This window comes from Monopterus albus, unplaced genomic scaffold (assembly GCF_001952655.1).
Source record: "Monopterus albus unplaced genomic scaffold, M_albus_1.0 scaffold98.1, whole genome shotgun sequence".
NCBI lineage: Eukaryota > Metazoa > Chordata > Actinopteri > Synbranchiformes > Synbranchidae > Monopterus > Monopterus albus.
In genome coordinates this window covers 1,589,003-1,599,010 of record NW_018127978.1, presented here as the reverse complement: position 1 = coordinate 1,599,010, position 10,008 = coordinate 1,589,003, and the positions used below count along the sequence as shown (strand labels likewise).

Sequence of the window (10,008 nt, the reverse complement as noted above, 5' to 3'; positions counted from 1 at the left end):
GTGTCATGTTCTTATGTGTCAGACTGCCTCCCTGTGCAGAGGGCACGCTGTTGTGTTACCATGAGGTTGTGGTAGAAGCTTTGCTGGTCATCTACAGGTCTGCACATGCTCACACTTTCTCCTGGAGCTGGACTCTGCACACCACTGACACTGAACCAAACACAGGGTTAAAGGTTTCAACCTGAGTTGAGTCTTAAGAACATGCGTTTGTTATGTACATACAACAGCTATGTAGCTCCTTGTTTACTGTCCTTCCTAAAGCAGGTATTTAAAACAAAGACTTCCTCTGTGGAACATGAACCTAAATGTCATGAAAACCTGGTGTAGAAAAAGAAATCAACAACTACTGGCAAAGTTTATTATGGAAAAAAACTAAATTGTTTCTAGAAGCAAAAAGTCACTTTTATAAAAGAAGACAACATTTGTAGAAAAATTGATGAGACTTTGAGAACATTATAATATGAAGAAAGCAGCTGGCAGAATATTGCGTGTTATGATTAGATTAGTTATGGACATTTTGAACAGTGAATGTTGGAGCTGAAATGACAAGCTGAAGTAGCGGGCGTTCAGACTGATTTTCAAAGGTGTGGAAAAACACAGCCCTCTCCATTCATTTCTCTGGGGCACTGCGTTTACCATAGCCGGCACCAACACTGCAAGGGGGCTCTGGCAAAATGACACATGCCCTGTAGGGCATTAAATCACAGACACCAAGACTGGATCTGGTTCAACTTGTGCCGCACCGGATGCCGACATCATCCAGCAAAGGCACTGCGTTGACCAGTCACGTAGGTGGCTGGTTGAAACATAGGTGTGGGGGCGACTGTGGTTCAGTGGGTAGAGCAGTTGTCTCCCAACCGGAAGGTTGGAGGTTTGAATCATGGTGCCTGCAGTACATGTGTCGAAGTGTCCTTGGGCATGACACTGAACCCCCAAGTTGCCCCCGATGGTTAGAGCTATCGGTGTGAGTTGGTGCCACAGATGGCTGCCTTGGTTCTGTACTGGAAAAAAATTCCTTGTGTGTAACATACTTTGCCAAATTCTCTTGAATTTGGGCCACAGTTAATTCACTACAACGACTTGCTATGCCTCTTCATTAGTTACTAGATGTTAAATGTCGTTTTTTTTTTGTTTTGTTTTTTATCATCAATGCCGACACACTGGTTGTAAAAATTGGTGCTAAGGTAGAGTAGGCCTCATTAGCAGCATGGCTAACCAAAACACAACAAACTCTCAGGCTGGAAAAGGTGAAAGAAGCTGCTCACGCCAAAATCGTCACAATGTGGCCGTATTGGACACGCTTACAACACTCCCCCTGCAACCCCTCATTCCCTGAGTGTTGAAACGCAGAAAGTCCTGTTTTATTGGACTCAGTCTGAGCACCCGCTGATATGTCAATCCTTAAAACCATTATGTCAATACGATGTTCACACTGCAAATGACAAGTCTCACCTGTGCTGCCCAAGGGGCGAGCAGCGAGCCACCTGACCTGTGACATCACTGTCCACAGCTCCACCCACTGGTCTCATGACAGAAAGATCATGTGAGGAGGGGGAGGGGGATCTGGGTGAGGACAAGGGGGGGGGAGGTGGAGGTGAGGAGGAAGGAGGAGCCTGTACATCCTGGACCGGATCCCCCCAGAACAAACTGGCGCCTGGAAACAACATTGAGCGCAGAACAGCAAAACCTGTGATTGACTGTGCACCCCTAAACGTGGTCATGGCTGGGATGGGTGTGCACACCCTTCCCAGCCGTGACCAGTCTTTACAAGATCACACAGCTGTCCTGACAGTAACCAGTCTCACCTGTTTCCACGGCGACGCTAGCTGTGCTCTTGGGTGACTGAGTGTCAACCTGCCGACTGGATGGCTGAAGATTCCCCTGAGCTTCCAGCAACATCTGGACCTACAGACAGAAACATTCATCACAAAAGTTTTTTTTTTTTTAGCCATCAGCTTTGATAGAAATCTTGCTCAGAGCTACTAATCACATCAGCTGACTAACAAGCCCTGGCTGACTAATTAGTCAGCTAATGCTAGCTTCAGACTAGAGGCTGCATTTTGTACAGTTTGTCCCAATCGGGCATCTGTACTTCATTTCGCATTGTCAGGAAACAGGACAGCAGTGGCAGAGTGGAAAGGAGTAGTTTTGGATGTCGGTTTGAGTCTCCCTGGACCCTCCAGGCTGAAAAGACATTAAGTAGGGCAGCTTCAAGTCTGTGGAAATACTGGTTTCTCTCAGGTGTTTGATACCTGAGCCTGCAGAAGGCGGAGCTGTCGGTCCTGATGGAGGAGGAGCTGGTAGGTGTCAGACGATACGACTGCCCCAACCTGACCACAGCACTGATTGACACAAGAGGGACGAGGGAGCCAGGGGGAAGACAGAGGATCTGTTGGACAGGAGGGGCGGGGAGAAGGAGAGTCACTACACCAGGGGACAGGAGGAGGAGGGTGGGTACAGTGACAGGAAGGTGCAGGAGGGAGGACGGGGGAGGGAGGAGGAACAGCAGTGGTGAGAAGAGAGGGGTGGTGGGTAGAGAGAGGAGAGGAGGGGTTACAGGAAAGAGGAGGGGTAGTGTGGCTGAAAGATGGAGGAACAGGTTTTGGGGTGGAGGGAGGAGGAGCTGGGTGAGGTGAGGACATAGGAGCAACATGGGTGGAGGAACAAGGAGGAGTAGGGTGGTTTCTGGAAGGAGGAGGCGTGTGGTGATGGGAAAAAAGAGGAGCAGCAGACTGGAGGCTGGACAGTGGGGGAGCAGCAGGGGGAAGTCCTGGTGAGGAGAAGATGGGGGTGCAGTTGTAGGTGTGGGTGGAGAAGCAGGTACATGGCTGCTGCACGTTGCAGTTGGGGGTGCTGTGGAGCTGAGGAAGAGCAGGTCTGGAAACTGAGGAGGAGGTATTTCCAGTTGGAGGAGCAGACGTCCTGTCAGCTGCAGGAGGTGGGGGTAGTCTGTGGCGGGAGCCAGGGTCCTGCTGAGTGTTCTGATTGGAGCTGAAGCTGCTGTCGATCAACAGAGAGAGTTCGGGAACAGACGGCTGAACTCTGCGAGTCTGAAACCACAAATGAAGACACTTCAGTCTGAGTTCAGCTCCTACACTGGCTCTGTACACATTCAGACATTAATGCTACCTATCTGAGATTCGATGGAGTGCCTGGGCAGAAAGTCAGATGAACAAAGTATGGATCACCGCAATAACTGTGGAGAGAAACTCGCAGATCTTATCTGCCAGACAAACCCACAGCGTTACTGCTGCAATCTCATAGTCAACTATATTCTAACTTTCTCCAGGGTTGTCACGGAAGAACACATACTGTTCTCCAGCCAAATTTCACAGGCCTGCCTCAAAGGACCTTTACAATCTGTATGCCAGACAGCACCTGCAGCTTTTAGACTCTTGAACTTGATCAGTGGAAGAAACCTCAGGAAGAGCAACAGAGGACGGACAGACAGGAAATGGAGTGAGTACAGAATAAATCAACATGATACATTTACAGGGTGTACAATGAACTGTAAACAACTTTCCCCCACATAAACACAAAGTAGACAAGCCAGCATATGAACAATGACACCAGCATTGCAGCCACTGTCTAGGTGAAGACATCAGCTACTACAGTCTAACAAAACTAAAGATGGACTTGTTAAGCTTAAAAAGTGACACACCCCACTCCCAGGCTAACTCAATTAAGAGCCATGTTTCCAGTGACACAAATAGCACCAACAAAAAGAGGCAAACACAGCTCATACTGAGTGGTGTTCACAGCTTTGTGGCATGATTCCTGAGAAGAGAAGGAGTTTTTACAGAGTGTATTAACCTGCTGTCTTTGTTTCCATTTGCAAACTCTCCTGTGTCTGACTAAATAGCTGAGAAGCTACAGGCCTTACTGCACTGGGATTTTACAACATGACTGTTCACAGTATAATGTTCCCAAATTCTTCCATAAGAGAAACATTTTCTGTGGGAGTGAACAGAGTTGAGCGGCTCAACATGGCTGCTCAGTCAAATGTTAGCTTGACAAAATTTTAACCGACTCTGTAGTATATCGCAGCACATCAGTTAAGACAGACAGCTTTGTGCTGCAACATGGGTTCAGTGCCCTCTCTGCAGACTGACTGATCTGGGCCACAACGTATAGTCAGTGTTGACAGATCAGTGGTCCAGAATACTGGCTACAGTATTCTGGACCACCTGTAAATGATCCAGGGGTGGTTTACTGAGACTGAATGAGGAGATTGAGTCACCTAATCAGGGTGAGACAAAAGCCCAAATGATCATTTCCATCTCGATTTGAGACATGACGGGACATAGTTTAGCTGTGTTCCTCAGCTGGAAGAAGCAGGAACGAGCCAGACACTACATACAAACACAGCCTACATCCTAGTTGTGAGCATCACTGAGCCTGAGAGTACGGCCTCCTGACAACATTGTGTGTTTCTGATGTCCCGGTCACAAACAGTAACAGACACACTCAGGGGCAGTGTGCGACATTCCTGACCTGCGACTATCTTCGGCACACTCAGCCTGTGACTGACCTGCTGAATAGGTGCGTGCGGACTGGGAGACGGTCGTGGTGAAAGGTCCTCCACCCCTGAGTCCTGGTCACTGACAGACAGACCGGCAGCTGGCGGGGGGGCCCTGAGAACAGAGAGGACAGTTCAGAGTCACACTGCAGCAGGGGGGACAGAACACACGCCAGTCCGGTCTTCTTTGAATAAATGACTCTTAACCTCTGCTGGCACTCATTCAACCTAGAATAGCAGAAAAGAAACACTATTTCTGGCTGACTGACAACCATCTGCATTAGTGATTCACATTTTTAAACTACTTAATAAATTAAACATCTGGTATGAAGTCCATGCATGTGCACTGCTGTGCAAATGTGAGAGAGCTGCTTTAAACTCTGGTACCTTTTGAAGGAGTTCTGAGCCTCTCTGAACACCTCCATCTGTAGGCTGTGATCCTCTGAGCTGAGCTCACACTGCAGGGTCTGACCGTCCACCGGCGCCACCTGCTAACCACAGTGCTCATTATCAGTCCATGGAGATCAATAATTAAATCACCAGTTCATCACCGAGAGACTTTAAAGAAGTTCTGAAAAAATAGCAAGACTTGGAAAAGCTGCAGCTTAGCCTGCAGTGTCAGGTGTGTTACCTGGTAGAGTGTGACAGATTGGAAGGCAGTCAGCAGCTGGTAGTCCAGCTGTGGTCCTGGTCCAGGTGCTCGACACTTAAAGAACTGAGGAGTTCTGTGGGTGGAACCGAACAGCACGAGAAGGAAACAGCGGCTCTCTGACAAGACTCTGAAAAACAGCAGAGGTGGCCCTGTTACCTGCTCTCTAACTGAAAACATAAACATGAATCTTTAAGCTCCACCTCTGGCCTATCAGCAGCAGCATTCCCTTCACTCACCTGTCCCGGAGGGCGGAGCTGAACAGGAACCTCAGACACCAGGCCCACACCTGAGGGTTGTAGATGTGGGTGACTCCACTCAGCCAGCTGTCACAGGACAGGAAGTATAATTAACACCACAAAAACTAAAGACCAGAGGGCTGTGACTGTGTGTGTGTGTGTGTGTGTGTGTGGGCTTCTAACATTTGACAGTGTCAGTAGAGATGCAGAGGAAACGTACAGGAGAGGGATTCCCTAACAGCTTATTGTACTATAACTAAAAACAATAGCTTTTACAGACAGCTGTCACATACATATAGCCTTGATAGATTTGTACAGGTACCTCCAGGTAAGAGATTATCTTAATAAGGAAATCAAACAAACAGCTGATAGTGGACCCCAGTTTGGCTGATAATTTTGTGGAGTCTTGTAAGAATAAGGACACTAAACATCTCATATCTTGAGTATTCAAAAGAATACAAAAAATAAATAAATAAATCAAAGAACCACACAACTCTTCATATCAGACAGAAATGGGAGGAGGAGTCTGGTTTGGAGAACTGGAATAAGTCATGGGAGAACCAGACTAAAGCCACTAACTCGTAACAGAGTATTTTTACACTGTTGTATTGCTACTTTTACTGAAGTAAAGAATCGGAGTACATCTTCCGGTACTGCTGCTAAATGTACCTTAAAGAGGCCCCGAGGTAACTGTGATTACCAAGAGAAGACTAGTAGTCTCTGGTGAGCTGACTGCGTTTGTCACACTATACCTGGGCAAAATATCAAATGATCTCAAGCCACAGGACAAATACCTTTATCAAATACTTGTGGCTGCCAGCCAGAAAGTTATCACAGGTAAATGGCTACAACCAAGCTCCCCAACGAAGGACGACTGGACTGCAACTGTTAATGTAATGCATCAAATGGAGAAACTGACCTTTGTCCTTAAATTGAGATATAATGTAAAATACTGGGAAAATGTATTGCAAATACTGAGTGTGCTAGCACATTGAAGCCCATTGTAATGGCCACTGCAAGGTTTTCTTACACGACTGGATTGCTGCCCTTGTCAACCCTTGAACTGCAAGGTTTTCTTACACCACTGGATTGCTGCCCTTGTCAACCCTTGATATCTGCTTTTGTGTTTTGCCATGACAGTATTAAAAAACAGGTGTGCTGCAGATTACAGTTGCATTTAAACCCACATATAAATTATCCACTTAAGGATTCAGTCACTGCTGTTCACTGAGGTTTCTGCTAAAACTGACACTTTCCCTTTATGACTTGTTGAGCTTCCCATCAACTGTTGCTAGCAGGAGTCTAGACTGGAGTACAGGTCTCATAGATTTACTGTGCGTGAATGACGCAGGCTGTTTTAGCTGATTACAGAATTTTCACATGTCAAACTAAATATATCTAAAATGTGTGCTGCTGTATCATGAAGCACCAACACACACTGTGCTGATCAGTGACAGAAAGACTATCAACATGTCTTTGTGAGGCTCTCTCCTGACTGCTCCACAGTGACTGAGAAAATGAAAGTGCAGGACTTACAGCCCGACTAGCGGCAGGCTTGAGGCTTTGGGATCAGACTCCAGCAGCAGCAGCAGTTTCCTGGTCTGCTCCATGGTCAGAAACCTGAAACACAAACACAGCAGCTGAATTCTGACCAGGCTCCATTAGAAGGATCCTGACATGTTGTGGTCAAGCTCACACATTCTCACCCTCTCTGACGGTTGGCGGCGTGCTGCAGCGGCAGCCGGCTGATGCTGGTCAAATTCCTCAGCAGAGCGGTGGGGATGATGGGAACGGCTCGGACCGGCTGAACGTCGACGATGATGGCCGGGCACACAGCCGACCAACTGAGACTGAACGCTGCAGCGTCAGACTGCTGAGAGCATACAACATGACCTCGGACCTTTAACAGCTGAGACAGATCCAGGGTCTGTCTGCTGCTCACAAACTGCTGCAGCACCTGAGACACAGATTTAGACCCAATTATAACTGTACATTAAAAAAAAGAAAGAAAGAAAGAAAAAACCCAAGTGCAACAAATAAATGTATTAATGAAGCTGGGAGAACTTGATCTGATTACAGGCTGAAGACTTGGTCAATGTGCAGATGCTACAGACTGTCAAGCACCCCCCCCCCATTTCATGTGTGAAATCTGTTCATAACACCGATCTAAAATCTCAGCAGTTCTTTGGAATCTGGTCTGTGTCAACAGGTATTTGAAGCTGAAACCTGTAGCAACATTTAGTGCAAGTGCTGCTGAGAAAAAAAAAAACCCCAGATTTTCCCTGTTTGTTATTCCCACAAATCCTATCCAGAGACCAACAGCAACAGTGAATGTGGTGTACTCAGCATAATGCATGTGAATCCAGACCCTGCTTTAGCTTACTGGTCTGGGCCAAACCTACCCTGAAGCAGTGATGGAGCTCAGCCTCTGGTTGGACAACAGCATCAGAAGTCACCTCAGTCTGGGTGGAAAACAAACAGGGAACTAGGACATCTCCAGGCAACGCAGCAGAGGGAACCCTGCCGGAGGATCCAGCTTGGTCCCGACCCGGATCGAACCGGTCCAGAGTCAAAGTGACCCCCTCTTCATCTGGACCACAGCAGCACACAGAGACCAGAAGACAGAGGTAATGTGAATGAATGCAGATGCAGAGAGATATTACTGTGCCTATATTGTGCACACCGGACCAATCAGAGCTCAGGATGACATGCAGGTGAAGTCTGACCTGAGTCCACAGACATCGATCCCAGGAAGAAACAGTGGAGGCAGGGCTTGTTGCTGTGACGGACATGACGCTGAGCCAGACGCAGAGCTTTCTCCAGCAGCACCAACCGAGGCTTCCTGCAGCGAGACACATTGTCTGCTGACACAGCCGGGAAACAACAACAACAACAACAGGTGGATGTAGCAGGGGGCACAGAAGGGCTTCCAGTTTACAGCCAGCCAAGGATGTACACCCCGCACTGAGGCAGAGAACACATTTCTACAGAGTAATAACAGATTACATAGAGAAAAATTGCTGCTGGACACCTGTGAAATGACAGCACAGGCTCAGCTGAAGACACAGAAGGCTCCCCACACACTGAATGATAGCATAAAAACTAACAAGCCAAACCAAGAGATCCACTGATATTCAACAAGTAAGAATGTTAATCCAAAGCAGAATTACCACCTCATGGCTGGTAGCCTCCACCAACCAGTCAAGTAGCAGCCCACACGTGTCATATATGCACTGAAGACCCTGAAGGAATTTAACCAAAGTGTATTAAGGACTCCTACAGGCACCTTAGGGTCCAAATCAGTTTAAAAGAACTGGACTCATAAACTCAGTCATCTTGGACAAGCCTTCTCACTCTCACTACAACCAGCTGTGTCAGACTGGCAGCATGTTGCACAGACAAGCATTAAGGGCAAGATCAGTTCATCTTTGGATCCAAGTGGAAAACCATTCACAGCTTCATCAGTCCACAGCTCTGCCCACATCTCTGAGCTAACAGCAGCTTTCCTTCTGTAGACAGTCAGCATCTTCCACTCAGAACTGTCTGGTACAGTTTCAGGCACAAAGCAATGTTTCATTCTAACCTCCTCAAAAGGTTCTCAGACAGTTTTAGTCATTTTCTGCCCTATCGGTCAGTGCACAAGATGTGAGGCTGACTTCAGCTGTGTTACTAAAAAAGACTTAACTGAAATCAAGTTTAAAAAAAAAAAAACCTCACTTGTACAGTTGGACTTAAACAAGGTGTATGTATCGCCATGGCCCTGCACATGGTATGGACTCTTCTGGGACCATGTGGGCGTTTAGAAGAAAAACATTTGTTATTTAAAAAAAAAAAAAGAAAAAAGCATGCTCCACTGGTCACTGCTACACAGCAGTTTAAAACATGATGGGACTGGACTGTACAACAGATAAGTGATGGGGTCAGCTGACTCACAGCCCATGTCAGTGGTCTGACCAGTATTGGGGACAGGATACTGTGGTCTGTGTCTGGCTTCACCGGTCAGCAGGTGTGCGATTACCTGTGTGAACAGAGCTGGAGGCGGACCTTCTCCCCTGCAGGGCTGCCATCCCACAGAGCTGATCTGGACTTGGGGAAGCTCAGTGGAGTGAGAGAGTTCATTGGGGTTCTGTAGAACAAGAAAACATGATGTGGTAATAATTTAATAACTCTGCTTACCAGGCAGAAATTACTTCATTCTTGATGGGTATTTCCTGATCCGCTCAAGTATGAGATCTGTAACACGGCAGAAATACTGGAATTGCCCATTACACTCTACAAACACTTCACAATCAGAAATATTTTACACCCACATGCACAATAAGTTCTTAAGGAATTCTGAAGCAATTTTTTTTAAATGTACTCTTTCACATTGGTTCTTTTGTTTCATATACATGAAGATGTGTCCATCATCAACCACCTGTTCAGAGTCACATTAGACAAAAGCAGCAAATTCTCAGTTTACTGAATCTGAAACCAGCAAATGCTAAACTAAACTAATCTAGTATAATGTTCAGAAGCAGGCATTTCTAACTACTGACTGTTTCAGTTCTATATCATACTTTCCACTACAAGCAATAAGAGCATGAAATACATTCATGCAA

The 10,008-nt window shown here is 46.7% G+C and overlaps 1 protein-coding gene across 1 annotated transcript in view; it reads right to left on the bottom strand.

Annotated features, from left to right (window-relative positions):
- stil (STIL centriolar assembly protein) overlaps nucleotides 1-10,008 on the bottom strand; it is a 13,649-nt gene that overhangs the window by 1,939 nt on the left and 1,702 nt on the right. The window contains exons 2-14 of the mRNA XM_020609084.1: nucleotides 9,426-9,533; nucleotides 8,134-8,249; nucleotides 7,810-7,997; nucleotides 7,114-7,364; nucleotides 6,944-7,027; nucleotides 5,408-5,494; nucleotides 5,151-5,298; nucleotides 4,907-5,007; nucleotides 4,532-4,634; nucleotides 2,253-3,050; nucleotides 1,806-1,905; nucleotides 1,453-1,654; nucleotides 60-150 (exon numbers count right to left, since the gene is read on the bottom strand). Coding sequence (XP_020464740.1) covers nucleotides 60-150; nucleotides 1,453-1,654; nucleotides 1,806-1,905; nucleotides 2,253-3,050; nucleotides 4,532-4,634; nucleotides 4,907-5,007; nucleotides 5,151-5,298; nucleotides 5,408-5,494; nucleotides 6,944-7,027; nucleotides 7,114-7,364; nucleotides 7,810-7,997; nucleotides 8,134-8,249; nucleotides 9,426-9,533 — 2,377 coding nt within the window. The remainder of the gene's footprint in view (nucleotides 1-59; nucleotides 151-1,452; nucleotides 1,655-1,805; nucleotides 1,906-2,252; nucleotides 3,051-4,531; nucleotides 4,635-4,906; nucleotides 5,008-5,150; nucleotides 5,299-5,407; nucleotides 5,495-6,943; nucleotides 7,028-7,113; nucleotides 7,365-7,809; nucleotides 7,998-8,133; nucleotides 8,250-9,425; nucleotides 9,534-10,008) is intronic.